Below are 24056 nucleotides of genomic sequence, written 5' to 3'. Positions count from 1 at the left end.
TCTCTGTTAAATTGATGACAAAAAGAGAATTCCATAATAGCTGAATTTTTAATAATTAAAGCTCTCTAAAAAATAACTGTAGGTTGCTAAGCAATGCTCATTAAATTCTAAGTATTTCATAAAAACAGTACAAAAATTATCTTGTCATCCTATTACAAAAGAAAATTGAATATACTTCAGCTAAACAATTCCTCAAAAGGTTTATTCACTTTCATTTTAATGGAAAAATTATGACCTCTATATAAAATCAGGTACAAATGAATAGCCATAAAATAAAGCGAGGAATTGAATAGAGAAAGTTGATTACTAAATGCTAAATAAGTGGCTATGCAGAAGATTCTCCATAAAACTCGTTCAACCTTTTCTAACAGAAAAGCACATAAGGTTTCATGCATATTTTGCAAGCTCACGTACATTTAGATCTGTTTCTCTACTAGGTCTGGGTAACTCACAGCTCTCATTATGAAAGCACACATTTTTCCTCCACTTCAATAAGAAAATAAGGTGACATTCCTTTTTTCACTTTCACTTTCATCTTGATGCATGCAGACTATCAGCATATTTTCTTTTGTTTTCAGAGACAGATGGTGGCGTTATGAAAACTTACAGAAAATGTTCAAAATCTCACCTTGGAATTGCTCTCTCTGCCAGGGTCTCTGGACAATTGACCTTGTGCTGGGTCAATGAATACTAAAGAATAAAAGCTCTACCAGCTCATTCTAACATTTTAAGACTATCTGGAAGAAATAAAAAATATAGAAAGGACGCTAAACCCTAAAAAAGGGCAAAATGTGGAAAACCCTACGTTTCTGCTGCTCTCTGTCTGCTACAATTTTTCTTGACAACTTGTGGCTAAGCCCCCAGTGTGGTGCTCATGCACAATCTGCTGGAAGCTGGGTGAGTGGAGAGGCACCCCAGACACACAGACTCACCCTGGCTGCTCTCCACACAAGACAGAGTTCCAGATCCAGACAAAAAGAAACAATACAAAAATACTGGAAAAGAGAAGACCCCAGGTGTTCTGAGGCATATCACCCAGGCTTATGGGCAGTAACATTTCTGAGAAGAAAGGCCTTTTTGCACATGGCAGGCTGACAGACCTATTGAGCCTTGGTCCAGAAACAAACTTACATTGCAGTACCCTTTGCAGGACCAAGAGCAGAGAGGGGACAGGAGCTGCAACCAGGTTCCCTTTGCTCTGAGTACAAAAGGAAGAAGATGAAAGAGCATGTTTTGAATCCCTCAGAAAGAGGAGTTTCAATGCCCATTATGCTCATGAAGTGAAATTTTATCCAGCCAAATAGCATTAAGCAATCCAAAATCAAGGTACATTGACTCGATTCTGCATTCAGCACGTAGCCTCCATCTCTCTTAGTCATCATGCTTTTAGTGAAAGCTTTGTCCTTGTTGCACCTCTCAAAACCACAGAGAATTTCTTCAGCTCAGAATAATCAAAGTGCAAGAAAGAGAAGGCTTGAGGACAAGTCTTTTCATGTCATTGGGAGAGAGTGGTGTTTTCAGAGACGAGAGAAACAATAAATTAATTTACAGTGGTTTTGAGTAGTTCTGCTCCTAATTTTCAGGTCTGACAGGTTTAGAAAACATGAGGACAACAACACTAACAATGATTTATCCCTTCCGACCTCTTGGAACACTGCAGGCAGCCAAAAGAACACAGTTAAACAACATCGTAGCACTCTGCTCTGTTCCACAAAAATCCTCTCCACACAGAGCACAAGTACAAGGGCTCCAAATCAAACAGAGCAAAACATGTTATGTACAAATACCCAGATGCTGCTGGCAATCTACACTAGGAAAACTGGCATGGCCAGGCATATTTGTTGGCCATTGCACAGCCTGGCCTGTTAAATCATTTGTCTACCAGGAGTTGCTTGAACCACCTGCTGGCTTTGACCCTTGCAGAGTGTTTTTGCACTCTCTTCTGGGGACTCTGCTTCTCCCTTTGTGCTTCTCCTGTGTGCTAGACCACCTCTGATGCTTCTTCTGTCCCATGAGGAGACCACAGTCCTGCATGCTGAAGGAGTAGAGGCACTGCTCATACATCCTGCTGCACCCTACAGAGTCCCGGCTCAGGGGAACCACTGACGTAAAAAATGAGACTGGCTGCCAGAGCTGCATAGAGGTCAGTGGAAATGGAGGGGGAGCAACAGCTGGTACTGGGGCACTCTGAGTCAGAAGGAAGGGGTCAGGCTGTCTGCAAGCCTTGGTCTCCCCAGAAGCAAGACACAAATAGCAGAAAGCCAAGAACATCATGCCAAGTGTGCCGTATTGGAGGTTTTCTTCAAGGAGTTGAAGTTCTGGGTACACCAGAACAGGAGACTCCTGCTTCAGAGGGTCACAGGGCTGATGGAGGTGGGTCAACTGCTTCTCACTTCAGGTGGAGGCCTGCTGAACTAGACCAAGACTACTGAGTAGGCTGTATTTGGGTTTACATACCAGAAGCTGTTCCCTAGGTGAAAAAGGAGGTGGTCGTGAACTCAGATCAGTGTTTCCAGCAGAGAAGTCTCCCTCCAGAAAGAAACCACACCAACTCTAGGCCTGTGCTTGTTATAATTCCTAATAATTTTTTTGCTTATACCCTCTTTTCTACAATTTCTGCACTGCAGGCAGCAGGAGACCATAACAGCAGCCAGGAAGACTCCATGCTTCTCTGGTTAAGACAGAGACATCCAGAGACACAGACTGCTCATGTCTCCTTTCTCAAGAAAGTGGTTTTGTAACATTAAAATGCTATTTAACCTTGAAATCTGTCGTCACTTGGCAAAAAAATCCAAAAACCCTCCTGTACCATGAGTCAATTACTCACAGAAATGCAAACATGACCAGAAGTAACAGATTTTGGGCACAACAGACAAGGATAATCCAGGATAATAAACTGTAACTCTCTGAAAGCCAAAAGAGGCACCCCTCTTACATCACCACTGGATGGCTTCAATGAGCTGAGTGTGATTTGGGGTAAAGCACAGGCAGCCAGTGCTCAGTGGGAATCACAGCACAGGTAGCAGTGGAGCAGAGGAGAGCACTGCTTTGCTGGTCAGTCTGGACTGTCCTGTGTCTCCTCCTGTTTTCCTGCTGTAAATCCTTTCCATTACAGCTATCTGACTCACGCCTGAGCACTTGGTCACGCCTCCTGTGGGCACAACTCTACAGTTACTGGAGATCTTCCCTCCCACCCTTTATAACCTTTGTACAAACTTTTTCTGAGGTGAAACAGAATAAATCCTTAAAATTAGTACAGGGGCTGCCTTCTCCTGCCCCACTGGGAACTGCTCACTCCGTCAGCCACAGCAAGAACTCTGAGTCACACCAAAGCACTACAAATCTTCTTCCCAATGACCTCCTTCAAGCTGCAGGATGTAAACTTCACCCACTAGAATCACACCCCTTTTCACATTTTATACTAGAGCTCAAAACAAAGACATGTATTTAAAAATTGCTTTAAAATGGCTATTTGCAAGAAAAGTACAGCTATCCTGAAGTGAAAGAACAAGATACTTCCTAAATACTCCCTTCTTAGCACTTGCTTACATTACAGCTACCTCATTAAGTAAAAGGGCATGAAGAAAGAAACAGGAACTTGTTGTATTCTGAGGAAAAGAAACTTTCAATTAAGCCACCTACCCTAAATGAGAATTCAAGGTTTTCTCCTCCCCAGACTTCCATTCCTGTGTCATAGGAACCAAGGTAATCAAAATACTTCTTGCTCACAGAAAATAATCCACCTGCCATGGTTGGAGACCTAAAAAAGAGAATAGTAACTCTGAACTGAATAAAAATAAAAAGTATTAAACCAATGCAACAGATTAAAAAAATACAATATATTTTTATTTTCTGTTTTCTCAGGTTTTTTCTGGATACAAAGTAACAGTTAGAAAATTATCAATTATTATGAGGCCATTTGAATTTATTTTTGTAATTAAAAAGGCATCTGAAACAACACTGGAATATAAATATATTGTATTAAAATAATTTTTTCCAAGTGCAGTGTCTGTGAGTAAACGAAGAGCCTCTTCACATAACAAAAGATTACCTTCTTTGTGGCAGAATTGTATTAGTTGGCTCTGAAATTCTCAGTTCTATATCCTTATTTATTTTACTTAATTAATAATTAAAGAAATACTTGTGCTTTAGTAATTAACACCAACATTCTTGATCCCACTAATATCAACTGAAAAAAACCTCAGATTTCAATTATTAAGTAAATATAGCTCTTAAAGAGATTTTGTGTCTTTCTAAGAAAATCTACCCATCTGTATGTTCTTAAATTTTTTACTAATTTTGGGGGGGGGAAAAAATTAGGAGTTGTGGCTGGGTTCTCATTGAAGATCACAAGGCCCAGAGTGACAGCACACTTAAGGGATGTACTTCCATTACGACAGAGTGTGCACATATACATAAATTTGTATTTGTTCAGTATTGTTCCCTATTGTTTACAGTCTTAGGATGCCTTTCTTTAAAGTGCCAAGTATATAATGTTGATTAGACCTAAGTTCAGTTGATATTATGTGAATTTTACTAAATTGCTGTTGAGGTAAATAACAACAAAGTGAGATGCATGATCAACTACTCTTAATCTGTCAAAACTAATTTTACCAGCTATCTTTTTGAAGCAACACTGTCTCACACTGTCATATGTTGTTTCAAAGAATGGAATGAGATGAGACAAGACAGAAGGAAAAAAAACAAACTCCATAACCAGTCAAGTCCTTCTGTCTCCCTCCAGATCTCTCCAAACCAAGCTGGTGGTGACACCACTCCCAGCACTGCTGCTTTCTCCAGACACTTGTCGAGCTCACAGTCCTCAGGCTACCATGAAATTTTATCCCTCATCATTTTCCTCTTGGCATGCAAAACAATTCTTTTTATCATGAAGAAAAAAAAGCATCATATTTGAACTAAATGTTTCAAAAAACATTTACTCTATTTGGATTTTTTTTTTTTAGGACGACATGGACGAATACATGCTGAGAAAGACTCAATTACTACCTCACTTTTACCATTAAAAAAGAAGTTAATTCTGTTGAGGATAATATTTACTATTTGTGAAATACTGGGTATTTATATAATGATAAGCAACTCACAAAAATCAAGAAAAATTAATAATTCCATATTTTTGTGGTCTATACAATAACAGATATTGTTAAAAATGACGGTGTTAAAAATGCCAAACAGGTTAATTTACTTCAATAAACTGCTGAAATACAGAAACTTCCATAGCAGATGGGGCTAGGTTGAACATGGCAGATCCTCAGCTGTCAGGATCACATCTACCATTCCCATTTTCCAGATGCCTTGTTTGTTCTATTCTCTTACCTCTCCTAAAAACACAATGTTGAGTAACAAATTATACCAACTGATGGCATCTTGTTTTAAAATAAAACAAAATTAAAACCCATAATGAAGACATCAGCCTGAGCTCTGCAAGTTAGCCCTTCACAGAAACCATGGTGGATAGAGCCGTGTTGTTTCACCCCAGTAAAGAACTGGCAAAATGATTCAACTCTGAAAATAGCACAGTGAACTACAACTATCATTACAGTACAGAAAAAAAAATCTTCAAAACTACTTTTACCTTCTTACCGGTTTTTTACAATCTTACTGATTTTTTTTCCCTTTTCATCATTGCCCATGATACATTTTTTTTACAACACAGAGTTCTTTGCTTTGTACAGAGGACATCCTCCAGTATTAGTTAATCAGTTACACTCTTTCCATGTGCTGGTAAGCATTTGTAAGAGTTTGTCTGGAGGAGTCAAGAGACTACTTTGCAATAAGCTTTCCATATGAAAGATGAAACCGGATTTTCATCTTTTAGAACACTATTTTTTCCAGGAACATGGTAAACAGGAGCTTTTTTGGAAAAAATGGGGAACTAAACAAAATACATACTTTTTAGTAATATGTTAATTTCCCAAATATCTTTCAGCACCTGGCATTTTCAGATGAAATCAAAAACACATTCAGAGTTTCTAGAATGCATAAAAATTAACCTGATCACATCAGTCTTGGACTTCCTCCGTTTCTGTTCTCTTTCAGGAGTACTGTGCCAAGTGAAGACCAGGCGCCAATCAAATCCACCAATCTGTGGCTCACCAGCATTTCCCAAGTACTCAAATGTGTTCCAGTCAATAACATCAATAACAGGGCAGACAACAGCTGTTTCTTCTTCAGCAATCCTGGTAAGGTTTTAAAACAAAAGGGTGACTTCCATTAGATACATCTCTATAAAAAAAAAAAAAAAAAAAAAAAAAAAAAAAAACCCACTAGAACTGACAAAAACAAAGAATGCTTACGATACCAAACAGAAAGTTTTGCTCCTTTTCAATTCATGCTGCAATAAGAAGGAAATGATGGTCCAATAAATACAAGAATAACCCCCATTCTCCTACATCAGGAGGATGTATCAGGATGGACTCCGCTGGCAAGCATCAACCTTCCTGGATGATGGAAGCAAGATATGCCAGATGGCTTGAAATAACACATTCAGCATCTGGCTTGGCTGCCATAGTCAGCACCACTTTATCAAGAAAAAAAATGTTCATTTTCTTTCGTACAGGTAGCTGTTTAAGAGAGCAGTCTGATTGCATACTTTGCAGTGATGAATAATAAACTAGCCAGACTCTTGGCCCTTGAAGTCATGGCTGCTCTTGTAACTGTGATCATCTGCAAATGTTGTAGTGAGTACTGTAACATGAACTCAAAAAGAAGCCCTGAGCTTAGAAGAAACCAAACCTGCAACATGGGAATTAGATCTCCAACAATGAAACATAACTGAAGGAGGACTCAAGAAACCCTGGCAACATAGGAGATTAAAAGGAGAAAAAAGATAGCACTGCAGAATGACATTCCTAATACCAAGGGTGATCTAAAGATAGTCAAGATCTTTATCATACTAAGAATACATCAGAGCTGATGACATTTCTTCCAGGTCTACTTCTACAAGGAGATAAACCACTTCCTCCCATTTCTCAATATCATGCAGGGTTTTCAGGATTCCTCTCCGAAAGGATTTGTCCTTACAGAAGGTAGTGGGATTATTAGCCTTCTCCTCACCTTCTGGAATGGCCTCCCTCAGTACTAAGAGCAATGTCAAGCACACAAGCTCAAGCCAAGGTCTTTCTCCTAAATCAGTGTTTAGTATCTTCCCTGTTCTAGTGTTAGACATTCCCTAATAGTTCAGTGAAATAAAGTAACTTGTTTGACTTAGAAATGCAGATATGCACTTTAGCCCTGCATCTTGCATTTATATTTTTCAGAGGTGAAGGAAAAATGAACACATCGTATTGTCAAACCAGAGATGCTGTGCATCTGTCATTCAAAGGAAGCTCATTCCTCATGGGATTGTTAGGCTAAAAATCTGTAGACTGACCAAGGGCTCATACTTGTGAAATTAAAGTAGCTTGTGATGGTTAAATGCAGCAGAGAACAGCAGCAATTCCAAAGTAGTATTGTCTGAGCTGAGAAAGACTGCCCAAAGTGTGAAATGGCCTCTTGTTGCTGGAGGGAATATGTGAAACAGCTGTTTTCTTCTTTATGATCTCCCCTTGAGACCTTGTCTGGTAGAGCACACGAAAGGGTTTATACAAATATTGTTATCTTCTGTCTCACTTGCGTAAAACTTTGTACAAATCCTCATTGAACAAAGCAATGAAAATGATACCCACACATAGAGGAAAAGGAAAAAAAATACCTAAAGAATAAAAAGTAAAAATATTTTCCACCTCCTGTAACAAGTAGGAAAATAAGTAAAAATCAGGTAGCTGGCATATGGTTTCAATTATGAAAGGAATGAAGTAATTGAAAAGCCATCACCTTTTCTCTAAGTTAAGAATTAACTAGATGGTATAATGCACAGGCAGCTTACAAACACAACTATGTTTGCACTGCAAAATGCTAACACTGTTGTATTGCTGCCATGCATTTGAGTCAGATATGCTGCAGAAAAAACCACCCTTAGAGATGTATGTCTGCATCTGCAGCAAGAACAGCAGGAATTCCAAGAGAGGGATAACTTTTTACAGGTGGTGACTCCTGCGTTTAAAAAAAATCCCAATCCTTCCTCAAGATTGCCATCTAGTGGTGCTAAATAAGGGAAAATATCACAGACTTTCCCCCATCATACACTTTTTTAGGCAACAGCTGTAAACCTGTGCTCATGATTTGATGTTTATCCCTTTTCCTTTCTTCACGCTATCATAGCTACCCCACAGTTATCTGGAATGCACTCAGTGTGAAATTTAGAAACAAGATAAGTATGACAATTTTAAGAAAACAAAAGACTGAAATTGTATTCTAAATACAATTTGAAAGGGACACGGGGAATTTGGGAACACAAGTCCCACTAGGAATCAGGAAGACTCACACACATCAAGACAATTTGTGCTTTTGGAAGTCTCTTTCCAGTTTGTATTTGGGCTGTATTTTCTGGTCATTTTCTGTACTCTACAGTACCTGGTGGGAATCTTAACAGGATCCAAATCAAAACACTGGCCTTGAGGAAATCTTGAGGAAAGATTTTTTTTTTTCTTTTAATTATGTTTTAAAGAAAGTTGGTTTTCTATATACAATATTTTGAGGTCCGATTCAGGTCCTGTATCTATCAGTATCTGCTAATGGCATCCAAGGGGTAAAGCCATCAGCTGTTAGCAACAGAGGCAAAACCAACAGAGCCTTGTAATGTGATGCAGGAGCAGCAGGTGCTGTGGTGAGGTGCCAGTGGCTGAACCCACAGCAGGAAAACTGCATGTATGGCTGCTGGCTACACATGGGTGAGGCTTCAAGAATACAATAAATATTCTCAGCTGAAACAGAAGGCTAGTGTTCTGGTTTCTAGGGGTTTTTATTAGACTTTTGGGAAGGTTCCTTGTTTTTTTTTTTGTTGTTTGCTTGCTTGCTTTTAATTAACTAAAGTTTTCTGAACAGCCTGACGGATTTGCAGAATTAACAAGAGACCACACAGACATAAAGCACAGTGTCCCAGGACAGATGGTTTCCAAGTAAGAGTCAGTGTTGACACAACATTTACCCCTCCCTATCCTACACCAGGATGCTTTATGTCAGAACCAGTCTGAAAAGGTGGATTTGCCCAGGACTAAGAAGATGGAGCTTATTGACTTGTACTATGCAAACATTGCCCTGCAGGGCACACATCTTCCCAGCAGACCTTCTGCTCACCTAGCTGACAGAAAAAGCTTCCTTTACCAATGTAGTTCCAAAGCTGGAGGTGAGGACTTGTCTTCTTGAAAACCAAAACTTTCCATTGCCTGAAGAGGCACCTTTGTCTTCAGGCAAAAAAAAAAAATTCAAATAAACAAAAATAAAATAAACAAAAAACCAAAAACAAACAAGCAAAAAACCCACCAAAACACCATGTCATGATCTTTCAAACTTCCATTTGCATTTGCTCCCCCACAGCCAGGAGACAAACACCAAACACTCTCAGTGCCTCAGGGACCAGCCTGCAGTAACCTTTGGTGAACCATGAGTCATTTTTCCACTGCACAAGTGGGCCAAACTGTCTCACCCCTTCTTCTCCAACGGGAGAGAAAACAAGTCCAGAGCACAAGCTCACCTTGCCAGCAGTGGCTCCAGCCAGCCCTCGTGGCATTCACAGTGGCAGTCCAGGAACGTTAGGATGTCTCCTTTTGCCACAGACGCCCCCAGCAGCCGGGCTCGAACCAGCCCCTCCCTCTTATTTGCGCGGATAAGACGCACCTTGCGTAGGCCAGCCACGTAGTTTTCCAAAGTCTCCTTTAAATGTTCTGTAACAAGCCAAAAAAGAGGGAATAATATAGTCTGAAATGATTTGTTTATGTCTTGCTACAGGAAGCTCTCTCTTCGCTAGCATATTACTTAGAGTAGGGCTCTAAAGATTATGGTGCTTTGAACTCAGATTTGGCTATATATGTTTAGAAAGGACATGAAAAAAGCACAAAACTTGGATTTGGACACAAATCACAGTTACTTTTAAGTTAAAGTTACTTCACATTTACCTCTGTAATAAATTTCCAGATCGATAAGAGCTTCTCAAATGTTACTTAAGACTTTCTGTATAAAAGTTTTATTCTTAACACAATTCATGTGTGGTGGAAAATGCCAGCATTGCCTTTATATCCTGTTGTTCAAACAAGACCAAAGAACTAGGTCACTGTCATTATATGAGACAGCAGGGGAGCATTGGTGCAATCGAAACTTGCTCAATTCAGGAAACCTGAAGTGCTCTGATCAGACTGTAGTCTATCTATACGCAAAAGCACTCATATTACAACACAGCAAATGTGCTTCCCCATTCCAAACTAAATTTGGTACATAAGCCAGATTTTTCACTGGCACACTACAAGAAAAACTATTTTTCAGTGAGAGGTCTTTGTTGTACAGTTTTGTGGTATGTGACCCAAACAGTATAACTCTTTCTCCTATGAACTGGCTGACCAAAAAAGCCCATCAACAATCGATACTATTTAGACTTATTCTTCCTACCTTTGTCACTGTAATCATCCACAAGGATAATTTCTTCCAAAAGTATGTCCGGAGATGTCTCAAGAACACTGTGAACAGTTCGCAGAAGTGTTGACCAAGCCTCGTTATAAAAAGCTATCACAACAGAGGTTTTTGGCAGGTTATAATAATCATATTTCTTCTCTCTGCATCTGTAAAGGGGGAAAATATTTAGTAGAAGTGCAAAACCATTTATTAATTTTCAGGAAATAATTCTCAAATCCATTTGCATGCTAGTTACTAACTGCAAGCAAGAACACAGAATGGATCTTAGAAGAACTGCATGTGTGTGGTAAATTGTATGAGCAGATATTAGGAAGTTGCTCTTACAGAGGTTCCATTTCCACAGAAGCATTATGAATAAAATTCTGCAAATGATCAAGTGATCGAAATGTCTAAAAAGAAAAATAATAGGAGGTATTCTGGGCTGGTGTCTGTCTTTCAAATAGAAGAACAAGCAACGGCCAAAATGTGCCTCAGATTAAAGGAAAAACAAAAAGAAATGTAAAACCTAAGTGCAGTAAAAACAGTAACATAAACTAGCAATAACTGTTGCTTTGGAAAATAGAACAAGTGCTAGACAGTAAAAACATGACTGTGAAGGAACAGCAACATATAGAGAAAAAAAAAACCCGAACCAAACAACCAGCAACAAAACTGAAATGTATGTACACTGAAGCAGAATTTGGAGAGACCACACAACTGGCATAATCTAATTGTGAAATCCACAGAAACATAAAACATATATAGAAATGCATGGTTTTGGCTCTATGGAGAGCCAGAAAGTTTGCAAACCTTGGGATTAAGCTCCAGAATGTATTTCCTATAAATATATATATGAACTTCCCTAAATGAACATAAGGATGCCAAGAAAGTTATATCTGAGCCAAATGTATAATTCTTAAATGAATCCCCTGGTTTAGAAGAATTTTAAAATAACTATGGCATCTTCTACAATGTCTCCTCTTTGCTTAGAGCATTCTGAATTGGCAGTTTTTATTGCCTACAGTCAACAAGGCTTGTAAGGGGCAGAAGGACAGACTTCTTCTGTAGACTGCTAAATCACAACAGATATCAAGGCAGGAAGGACATCTCTCCTACCAAAGCAGAACAGCAACAAGTCCTCCAGAACATATGCTATGGGGAGCTGAAAAAGAAAATTAAAACTAATCAGTAGAAAATGCAACAGGAAAATACCTTAGGTCAATTTAGGGGCATAAAAATTCCCCAAAACACTAAGAAAATTATATTAGAAACAAACTGCTTACCTATAGCACATTGAAAATATTTTAACAAACTATTTAAGTCTGCTGTGTCTGCAATCAAAAAAGGCTTATAGCTTTCTTTGGAGATTAGGCAGTATCTACTAAGATCTGTCGTACAGAAGGAAAAAAAATCTGAATCTGTAATGCCTAAAATTAAAACTATTATAAAGGAAACAAAAAGTCTGTAGAGTAGTTCTGTAATAAATATGTGAAAATGAGGAAGCAACAAGCACAAATGACACTTGGGCAAAGGAGGCACCCAAAGGCTGCTTCTCAAACATGACAGGAACACCATGTGACAACACCTGTGCATACAGACTTACATACGTAGGTAGGTACAAATAGACACACACACTAATGTAGTGAAGTACAAGAATGCCTGTCCCTCCAGGATGTAACTTGTCCTGAGGGGCTTTCACAGAGGGAACTGTCTCACACCACCACCTGGTGACAGAATTGATTTATTTAGCCAGACATTCAAGTATTGACATATAAAAAGGAGTGACAAGTGACATTTTAATTAACTTCTTTATTTTTAATGCAGAAAAACCCGTTGTATGAATCCAATTTTAGAAACACATATTTAATTTAGCCTACTGAAAAACATTTCTGCTCAGTGCTGCCAGGAAAAAAAATATCCATATATCTCAGTCACTTGTATCAGGTAATTTTGAGTTCACTTCTTGATGGAAAGAGGATCTCTACATATCCATTTTAGAAAGCTGAAGGAAAATAGAAATAAATTTAAAAAAACACCAGGAAAACATTCTTTGAAAAATATGTCAGGAAGATTCATGGAAAAATAATGCTGTATTCCATTTAAAGAAAGGAAACCCAAAAGGTCTAAAGAAGCTTATAAGTCTAATTATAGATTAAAGATTTCAATGGATTTGCCTGAAATTACATGCAGGAGATGGAAAACATAACTTGGCACAGAGCAAGGCAATCCCCACACTGTTTGTGATTCACTGTGCATTGCTGCCTCCTTCCTTGAGTACACCCCACACTGCAGGAAAAGGTCAGCCTACTACAGGACATACCAGAGCACACGTTTCTTAGGTTTCCAAAGTCAAGAAAGAGGCCAGCACTAAAAAATGGGTTTAATTTACCAGCTCCGTGGTGGAAGGCAGCACAGGAGTGCAGAGAAGAAGTGACCCACCACGGTAGCAGGGCAGGCTGCTGGCCAGCATGACCACACTGACTTGAGCAGTACCATGGATGTCCTTATTAAAAAGCCAAAAAAAAAAAAAAAAAGCCACATTATTCAACTTCTGTGTAGATTTGCATGTTTATCTCAGATATTATTTCCAAGATATATTTCTTGCTAAATTGCTAGAAGATCTCAACTGTTAGCAGTCTCAAATAGTGTTGTGAAAGTGAAACACACTTTTCCTTATCTTTCTGTAATGAAAAAGTTTCACTAAGCCTTAAAAATTAATCCCATTCGGGAGATTACAAACCAAAAGCATTTAAACCCTGGAAAAATTATAGCATAAGAAAATCTTTAAAAAGCTAATGAATCCCTGAAATGGAAATTCTTGGCAGTGCAGCTGAATAACAATTAAGTGGCATGCATATGGACACTAAACATTGCCACTTCACAAGATATGAAAATTTCAAAAAACCCACTGAGTACAAAACCTGATTTAAAGCCTAGTGGTCATACCACATCTTTTCCATTTCTAAACTCCTGTTTACCACACAAGTGCCTCAACAGCCCATCTTCTGTATTCAGACTTGCAAACTTCAAGATGTACTTTTATTATCCATGTGTCAGCCAAGTATCCCAGCTCCTACTTTCCAAGTGAATAATTTCACTCCTACTTTTGAATTATTCAGAAAAACAAATGCATATCAATTACAGTATGCCATTAAAATGACAGCAACTGGTGACAGCAGTCCCAAAATACATTTTTGCAGACACTAGGAACATATATTTATGCATACTATACTGCAACCTGCTTTCAGCTTCTCAGTAGGGCACTCTTTGGTGCCTCGAACCCATAACACCATTCTTTCCAATAGAGAGGATCATGTTAAGACAGGATTAATTGCATCTCATGTTATTCATCCTAAAAACTACCTCTGAGCTGATTGTCTGGATTCTGCAGATCCATAAAGACAGATTCAGAAGGATCTCGCCTCACCCTCCTTAAGCCATTGATTCAGCACAGCCCAAGAGACCTCAGTGGGTCCCTCTTATCTATAGAGGTTTAATTATAGAACAGTTGCTTAACTTTTCTATGAGTAAAGTTAAACATGGTCCCTACCACTGGCTGTGATACATCACTTTGAACCTAGTCATCATAACTACCAAATGGCTGGTAAAAAAATAACACAGACATAAGGAAATTAGTTGCCTGTAAGCGAGACATTTCCAAACTTGGAAAATAAATGCAGATGCATTTGAAGTCCAACATTCTTTCACTATTCTCCTTATCTTATTCAATCACAGGAACTTGACTGTTTTGTAATAATTAAATGTATTTTAAAATAAACAATTACCTAAATTTAAAATGGCATGTTGTGCATGTTGAGTGGGTTACTTTTCTTCAGAGAAGTACACATATCTCTAGTCAACCTGATTTTGGTAACAGTTATCAGATACCAGGATCAGTTACTGAGGAAAAACCTGTTGCCAACACATCCAAGAGGCTTTTCTAGAGGCAACAAAATAAACGCATATAGTTTTAAACAGGACTCAGATTTCAAAGACAAACACTGGTATATAATGAATAATAACCACAACAGGTATGGCAATGCAAAGGAGTGGCACCTGCCCAGTGTCTGCCCTCTGGTCAGTTCTGCTCTCTGCACATTCACTAGAAAATGCACAAGCAGAAGCTTTGTGCACAGTACAGTGACACTCAGAGAAAACATGGCCAGGACTGCCCCAACCATCTTCCAAGGAGCAGAGGGGCACACTACAATGCTCCAGCAGCATCCTGCTTCTGCAGCATCCTTCATTTCCCTCAGGCACTTTCTGCCACACTGGGTGGGTGTGTTCCAGGGATCCTCTTACTTGATCACCGTGGCATAAGACAGGCATAAAACAAACAAAAGCTTTGTCTTTTGGCATTTCTTATCAATTTACATCCATATTTTAGAATTCTAAATATGTTCATCCATAAATCTTTAGATGGGAAGAAAGAAAAATTAATGCTGCTATGTACCTGAACACAGAACCATGTTCACTATGTACCGCCCTTCCTCTGTGGTTCACTACAGCTTCTACCCAAACAACTAAGTTCACAAAATGCAAACTGAAGCCAAACACGTAAAAGTACATCATCACACATCCAAATTCCTGTGGATTTTTGGTTTTGCCTTTTTTACGCTGCATTTTTAAATCACAGTCTAACCGAGAGTAAAGAGCTGGCAAGTTTAATAAATTAACCTTGGAATCTACTACACTACACAGTCTTCTGTTAGCAGGTTTTACAATAGGTTATTTATTAGAAACTAAGGAGACATCACTCAGGAAATGCCTAAACAAAATTAAATGGGTTGTTTTCAAGAACATTTGTGTCAATTAATGTAATCACTCAATTTATTTCTTTGTAAAGAGCTGTTTCTCTAAGAGATGTGTATCTATACACAGGGAGAGAGCATGAATGTGTGCACACTGGGCACACTGCCATGAGTTAATTAGGAATGGTTGCTGACATGCTCTTACTTGAGACTTTCACCACAACTGTGACAATGATACAGAAAGGGAAAACAGACTTTCAATCTCCACATTTGATCTTCTATATGCACTGTTACTTATATTTTAAGAAAAAAAATGAAATGCTCTCTGAGTTTTCAAAGATTTGTTAAGAACACAAACTGCTCATAAATTATTTAATGCTTTCAGAAGGTATACTGCGTAAGTTTTGGTTTTGAAGTTTCAATCTGAATGCCCTAGGCAAGTTCAGGATTGCGCAGCTTCTCTCAAGAAGTGCAAAACAGCACATGTCACTGCTGAAGCTGATTCAACTTGATTTATGTGACTACAGTATGTGACATATACACCCCATCCCAGTGTCACCTGGAAAATACTGCCAGCGTTCAACTTCAGGCTGGCTTTCACATGCTGGGCTAGGAACCAGGTTGGCTGGGCTTGTGTGATGGGCCATAGACATGCTGACCCACCACAAAAGCTCCTTTCCTCTTTCTAATTTGAACAGCTAAAACGCCAACTTAAACTGCTCTTTCAGTAAGAGGTAGGCTCAAAAGTGGAATTTTGTAAACTGTAAGTAAATGAGGCTGATGGGGATGAATGGCAGCATCCATGGGCATCTCAATCTAGTTTCACCATCTTGATTCCCACTCCATAAACTGCAGAAGCAGCAATGTGGGCATTAGAATCTGCAAAATACCTTCACCCAAGAGAAAGCATCTCCTTTCACTTTCCCAAAGCCATAGCAGAGGACACAAATACTGGGATCTTCTATTCCCTTCTCTACTTTTGCCCAAGCCGCAGCTTAGGGTTCTGCACATCCATCCACAAGCACACCAAGCCCTGCAGCCTGACACAGGTGGCAGCACTGGTTTCTAAGCCATCCCACAGTTACCAAGGCCGTGTCCCTTACTCCAGGCTGAATTACTCCAGTTGAACATCCACTGCTCACCCCTCTGTGTGGAGAGTTTCTAAGCCATCCCACAGTTACCAAGGCCGTGTCCCTTACTCCAGGCTGAATATATAGTTGAACATCCACTGCTCACCCCTCTGTCTGGAGAGGAACCTATGGATAAAATGCAGCACGCGAGCCAAAAGCAACACCACCCAAGGCCTGGGATAGAAAAGTGCCACGTCTCCAGTGGAATTAAGGGATATGATAAACATTATTCTTATCTCCTCCAAACACTACCCAACTTTTCATGCCAAAATTATTTTCTCACATAAGACTACCTTGATCCCACTGCCAATTCAGGGATTTTCCTCTTTTTTTTTCTTTTCAATTAAAAAAAAAATTTAAACGTTTATCTGGCATGGAGAGGCTTCACCTGGTTTTACACACCTACACAAGCCACGTTCAATTATTGCAGAAAAAGGCACTGAGAGTTTACAGAAGGTGTGTCTTGGTGTGAGTAGCAAAACACACATCAGCAAGGTGCTGATAACTGCCAGAATGGCCAGATTATTTGGGGCAAGGCTGGAACAATTAAGCAGGTGAGTTCAGGATGCTGACCTACATTTCACCATCACCTGTCCCAGCCCAGCAGGCTGTTTAAAAACTCTGTAAATTATATAAATTATAATTATGTAAGACAGAAAGCATCCCTCTACAGCCACCACACTGTGATATGATCAAGTCTCTGGAAACAGAGGCTTTGTGAAACAGTTTTTCAGGTTATTTAATGTTCTATGGAATGATTCTCCTGATGACAAGAAGGTACCGACAAGACAGACTGCCAAAAGCTGTCTTAAGATTTCAGATAATAATGGGCTCTGCTGCCTTGTATACAAAAATTGTGAAAAGCAAGAAAGATACTAAGTCTGAAACAGAAGAAAATATTTGTTAAGAAGTTGGCGGTGGGGAGGAGATGGCACAGAAAACAAATCTCTTTAAGACAGATTAAAAATACATTAAGAAATAAATGTCTAGAAAGACCAAGTAAGAGAATTTACAAAGTCTGTATCCTAAAAACCATAAATTTAGGAAATCCATAGAGTCTCGTAATCTGAAATTGTTAGAGAAATCCTATAGATTGTAGATGTGCGGATGAGAAGGAACTTCTGCATGTGACAGTGGGGAAACCCACCTGATTTTTATTTTGTTTCGCTGAGCTGAAACAGTGGTTACATTTTGTTCAAATGTTTGCACTTTTACCATTTCCTACATCTACATTCAAAAACTTACTTTAATGTGAGTAATTTGATTCAAGACAAGAAAAAATATTTTGCAAAGCCATAACTGAAATAAGCTATTGTATTCATCACTAAAAATAAGGTGTGGATGCACTTGATCCTTACAGACAATTGTTTAAATAAAAGAAGTTTTTGAAGTTGTTTTTTTTTTTTAATCTATTTTTTCTCACTATCAATCACAGATCTTGGAACTTTTTAAATTTAAAAATTAAATCAGCTGAAACCAAGCAATAATCTAGATGACAAAGGAAGTTGAGGAAATCTACCAGAAGCTGGAAAAAAATGGTGAAAAATAATCATGTGAGTTATTCTGGAAAATATTTGCTGTGGATTGTTAAAAGCATAATGACAATGAAAAGTGACACATTTTTACAGGTGACAGGAAACAAAAGTAGCAAAATATCCTGAATATCAAGGCAATAGTGGAAACATTTCTTCATTTTGTACTGCTATAAAATGAAGCCTTCTTAGTAAAAAAACCCAAACAACTATAGTGAAGAGTTACTTTTATTCCACTTACTGTCTGAGGAAAGAATGAAATGTCCTATAGAAACACTGCTTTGAAGGTCTAAAGCTTGTTTATATATGAAAGAAATCCTGCCAACTAACACTTAAGTAATGAATAAAAGGTATTATAAACAATACAGTTACTAGTAACCAATTACATATTTCCGAAAAGCTCAGAAATCAAACCAAAAAATCCTAACATCAAACGAGTGACCATAGTGTTCCAAAACTTTTACAGCAAACACACTCCTAATTGTTTTATGCAAAGCCTTAGCTTGTCAGAAGTGTGCTGTGTGTCCTGATCAGATGCAAAGCATGGGAACACCCATGCCAAAGCCAGCTCTGGGCACAAGGTGCACCATCAGGTGATGGTTTAGAGGGAAGGGATGTGCCAGAAAGGTCAAGCTGCTGCAGCTCACTTCTTCAAAGAGCTCTATTTCCTATACACACTGGGGAAAAAAAAAAAAAAAAAAAAAGAAAAAAGAAAAAAAAGTCACTGCAGTTGTTTCGCCTTTAGGTAAGAGATGAAAGAGAAGCTCCTGGGTGAAGTCAGACACTCACTGTGGACTGAGGAGGGATACAGCTGCTACGCCTTTTCCCAGGACTGAGTCAAGTTAAAACTCCTGGCAGGAGTAGCTGTGATTTCTGGAGTAGAAAAGGAACCAAAACCTAGTATCAAGGCTTATTCTTGGAACTTGCTAGCAAGATCCTATCAGACAAAAATCCTGGTGTAATTTAGTATTTACAGCCCAGAAAACAAAACAAACCACAGAAGAAAGAGATTCTGAGAGAATCAGATTCAAATATGTGAACAAACAGGAAAAACAGTATTGAAAGACAAAACAATCTTAGCAAAAGATTGTTATGCTAAAGTCAAACATAATGTTCCCCCAAATAAATAAAATTATAGGCATAAATGATGGTGACAGAGGAATTTGAGCATTTGTGTATATCTAGCTATCTATACAAAGACACTTAAATATATATGCACAGACACTGAAATATATACAAAAAATCACACATATACAAAAAAAAAATTATACAAAGAATCTCTCCAAAACATGGAAGAATACCTAGAATCAAAGAACAAACATCTAAAACTTTTTTTTTAATAGCTGAAAAATACTATGCAGACCACATTCAATATTTTGGGGGGTTTTGTGGCTACTTAGGAAAGACAGGAAAGAATTAAAATTCCATTTCCTTATGATTACAAGTAAAATGAGCCCCAAGGGCTGAATCAGGCTTCAACCATGAAAGAGACAACATGAAATGCTGAGTCAGCACAAAAGTGCCTGGTCCTGACTTATTCCTTTTGTACCAAGAGTGAGCTGAAAGGCAACTTGTGTGCTTTTACAGAAGCTATCCCCAAAATAAGTGAGCAATACATCCCTACTGTAATACAGAAAGAAAAAGTAGCATGCCTAAAATCTGAAACAATGCTTGAAAACAGCCCTTAATCTGAAAGAACCCAAGTAGAAAAACTGGAAATGTAATTCTTAAACATTGTAATAAGATGTAAAAGGCTAAGAGAACATATCAGTTGTCTGCCTAGCCCTACAGTCCTGTAAAACAAGCACACAAGGAGAAGCCCCATGGGACACAATGCTGACGTGTTGTTGCAGGGGAAGGAAGGCAGAGCAGCAGCAGCAGCAGCCAAGCCCCATGGCCCCAAGCTCATCACACCCACTTACAGGGCATCAGCCCCAACAGGGCCTTCAGTAATTCAAAGTCTGACAGAAGACACTTGCTGGTTTTAAGCCTCCTAAAATTGTTGCTCCCTTTATGAGTACAAACTCAAGAAATGAAGGGTAGATATTGGGAAGACAAGCTGAGCCATCCAGACACCCCTATGATCAGAGGACAAAAATAAAAATAAATCACTGTGGCAGTGATGTTGCATTTAAAGGTGTTCAAATGTTGAATCTCCATCCTTGGAGGCTTCAACATTGGACTAGACACCCCAAAGCTTCCTTCCCACCTCCATCCTTCTCTGACCCTATGGCTTATTTCGCTTCTAGCCTTGTACAAACTGTATCATCATTTAGCAACTTACATTCTTATCCATAAGATTCTTCCAAACTGACATTTTAATAGATTATTTATTATTTATTATTTATATTGTTTATTTGTTTATATGTATATTTTCAATAAAACTAAACAACAACTGTGTGATGAAACACATTATCAGTTGCTGATGTCAAGCTCAGACAGTTAAAGGAAGCAGAAATTGTCTAAAGGAAACAATTGTAGTTGTCAAGTTCTTTGGGTCTGTGGGTCAATAGAAACAGAATCAGTCATCACAAAAAGCAAATTATTGTGGTGGGAAGGAATACCAACTTTTTGAATATTTTCACTGTCAGGAATATATTAGGAGGAGAAAGATCTATATTTGAAACTGATTCTTAGCCAAATATTACCAACCAATACATTATTTGAGAGAGTAATCTCAGCCAAACAATTCTTCTCTTCCTGTACAGTATTACCAGACACAGACAGGTATTAGTAAGTACCTGCCACACTTCTGTTCCCATGGCAGGTCCAGGATGTACAACATGCAGCAGTAGGAAAAGATTTTTGGCACGAGTTTCTGACACAGCAACACCTTATGCAATCACTTTGCATATCACATTTAACAGCTTACTGGTTCAGATACTCCCTATCTTATTAGCAAAACTCTAGTCTTCATTGGATTCAAATGTTTTCACCAATTCACACACAGAGGGTGGGTTCATTGAGCAATGTGGGAGGACATTAATGCCAAAAGGAGCATTGGGGCATCCAGGTGGTGCTAATGTTGTCTCTGTTTCCCTTTTATTCTCCCATTTTTTTGGTATCTAAAATTTCCAGATTACCTCCATACACACAAGAATATGCTGAAACAGACCATAGCCCAGAACAGTCTCCAAGCATAGTATCTGTCAATACCTCCTGAATATTTGATTTAAATTTTCTAGTGGATGGACTGTGCTTTACAGGAAATGGATTTTTGAAACAGGGAGGTGGCAGAACTTGTTTTATCCATTTTCATCCATCAACTATGTATTGCAGGAATCCTGCAGGAGATACCCTTCCAGCAGGCCACCTGTCTTTCAGGCTGAAGACCTATAAATTAGTCACTTCTTTATGAAAGCCATGATGTAAGTTGAACTGCATTGAGTCCAACACAGATTTCTGTGGGACTTTCTCTTCACTCCTTAAAACAAACAAAAACCAAAACTAACAAAAAAAACCAACAACAACAACAAAAAAACCTAACAAAAAACCAAACAAAAACAAAAAAAACCCAAATGCTTCACACCTTCTACTCACTTTTTTATATATGCAAGTAATTTCCACATTACTTCACAGTTGTTTAAGGAACTCATCAAGTAACACACTTCTTCATCCATATAATTATGACCTTCAAAGAACTCATACAGATTTGTGAGACACGTCATCCTTGACAAAAGCCTTGCTGACTTTCTCAGTAGATCACACCCTCCCATCTGTTACTAATTCTTTCCCTTACCACAGTTTGTAGATAACATGGCTGGAAAAGATCCAAGGCTTGCCAGCACACAGTTCTCTGGTTCTCTTCTGGGACTCCACCAAAAAATGGTGCATTTGTCACCTTCTGGTCTTCTGGTACCAAAGTTGTCTCCCTGATTACGTCTAAAATTTAGCCTTTGCATGATTTTGGTGGACTGCTGAAGTCTAGTTGCCATCTACCATTACTACTTATTTCCCATCATTGTAGCCTCAGCTATCAACAAAATGTTTGTTATAGGTCATAAATTGTCAAGCATTACCCACCTTAAAATAAAAAAAAATACTTCCCCTAGACTTGAGATTTCAAACTGTATAACCTTTAATCTTGGAACAAAGTACAATGCATTTTCTATGGCTGTGGGCTTGCTGATAAGTTCTTTTTTTTTTTTTTTGTTATGGGTTTTTTTACTTCAGTCTCTTTACACGGTCTTCCTTCTTGAGAGGAGTTAACACTTCATTGCAAAATTGCCTTTGTGAAAGTTTTTTACATTTGCTGTGTGAGTTGGAGAGATACTCTGTGACATTTTTGCCATAATTTAGATTTAACTGTGCACATAGGCATGAAGCACCTGCCAACAGTACAATACAGCACCAACTTCAGAAGGCAATTATCTCTGAGATTATGTCACTGATGCTTCTGTGGTTCTTTTGGTTTGGATATATTTTGTCATTTCAGCATCCATAGATTCAAATCAAAACGGGCCTGCTGTTGTAGCAAAATCTATTTAAATTATTTTCATTTCTAGAATAGTCACCCACACCCATCTATAATATCTCCTATTCAACAACTGTGACCTTCTATTTCTTCTAACCCCCTATCACAGAGAAATGGCAGAAGTCCAAAATAACTCATTAAAATAATTTAATTCTTCCCATGGAAATGAAACTAAAATGGTCCTTTTTGACCTATGGTCTACAGACTGCTGATAAGAAGGGAATAACAGCTAAGTAAAACAAGCCTAGTGTCAGGCTTAAATTTACAATGAAAAGGCCTTGCACTTGCACTGCAACTTTTTGAAAGCCATCATAAGATTCTTGTTTTAGATTCAGCACTTACAATTAGAGTTGGTGAAACCCTGGGCAGGACACACAGGTGTGACGTGAACGCATGGGAGAGGCAGAGCCCTGCTTTTTCCACAGCTTTTTGCTACCATATCATACAAACCTGTTGCAACGAAACAAACCAGCTGAAGCCAAGCTCAAGTGAAAGAGACGTGAGGAGTCAGGAGCAGCCATGGCTCCATCCCAAACCCTGTGATGGCTAGCATATCCCCTGAACTGCCTAGCCCTTCCTCTCAGCAGCCGGGAGCTCACTCACAGGAGAGCCCAAGAAGGTGCCACCCTGAGTATTTGCACAAGGACACAACAGCCAGACCTGCTGTGCCACGCTGGCTTCACAGCTGCACTGAGCCATTGCCTGTAAACTTGAGCCACCTCATCGAACATTATCTAATCCTTTGTTTACAATTGCCTGTGCCATTATCCGTCACTGGTGTCATAACTATGCATGTAATTTGTAAATGCACCTTGTCCAAACAACCACGTGTCCCGGATCAAGCACAGTCCCGCTTCAGGATACCATTACCCACCTTTGTGAGCACCATTTAAAACTGCTGATAAAACAATATCCTTTAAACTGTGTGTCTTAAGACATTTGAATACAATGCACAGCTGAAATCTGGCAAGCGTAACATTTGTAAAGCTGGGAGTGACTGAAAAATATGCCGCTGCCCATGGTGACTTACCCAAGGGACAGCAACAGCAAGGGGGGACAGCAGCAGTAGAAACACGGCAGAGCAGCGTAGCTTGAGGACTGAAAACACCTTACCAGGGCTACGTGGGAAAACAACCTGTTCACCCACCACCAACACGCGGCTTCGTACTGCTTTGTGTAGGTGCGGCAGCCTGGCAAAGTCACCAAGCGACTTAACTCTGAGAGCGAACGCTGTGATCCAAGAGCGCTTCCAAAAGCCTCCACGCTCCTGAGCGAGAGGTACTCGAGAGAGAGACGACTACGCCGCGCTGACGGCTGCCAGCAGTCGCTCCAGTTTGCCGGAGCGGCTCTCTCTCAGCGGCGGGCACGGCTCCTCTGCCCCGGCCCCACCTGCCCCCGGCGCTACTCACAGCGGGTGCCAGCGCTCGGGCAGCCGGCGGTGCAGCGAGATGCGGTCGCTCAGGTAGATGTTGATCTGGTGCCGGCGGATGCTCTCCTCCTGGCGGCGCTTCTCGGCCGGGCTCAGCTCCAGCCTCACCGCCCGGCCCAGCTCCCCCAGCGCCCCCGGGTCCAGGGCCGGCTTGGCGTACACCGGCCGCCGCAGCAGCTCGGAGTCGGGGGACGGCGGCTGCGGCGGGGCGCGGCGGGCGGCGTGGAGGGGCGGCGG

The 24056-nt window shown here is 39.5% G+C and overlaps 1 protein-coding gene across 1 annotated transcript in view; it reads right to left on the bottom strand.

Annotated features, from left to right (window-relative positions):
• The window catches only part of GALNT12 (polypeptide N-acetylgalactosaminyltransferase 12), a 46306-nt gene that overhangs the window by 22032 nt on the left and 218 nt on the right, over window positions 1-24056 (bottom strand). Inside the window, 5 exon segments of the mRNA XM_039711184.1 lie at window positions 3643-3760; window positions 6012-6197; window positions 9593-9782; window positions 10501-10670; window positions 23800-24056. The exon segment at window positions 23800-24056 is cut by the window's right edge and continues 26 nt beyond it. Of these exon segments, the coding sequence (XP_039567118.1) occupies window positions 3643-3760; window positions 6012-6197; window positions 9593-9782; window positions 10501-10670; window positions 23800-24056 (921 nt within the window).

Source organism: Passer montanus, unplaced genomic scaffold (assembly GCF_014805655.1).
Source record: "Passer montanus isolate IOZ18808 unplaced genomic scaffold, ASM1480565v1 scaffold24, whole genome shotgun sequence".
In the NCBI taxonomy this organism is placed as follows: domain Eukaryota; kingdom Metazoa; phylum Chordata; class Aves; order Passeriformes; family Passeridae; genus Passer; species Passer montanus.
Note: the sequence above shows the minus strand (reverse complement) of the source record. Positions and strands in the feature narration are given on the sequence as shown.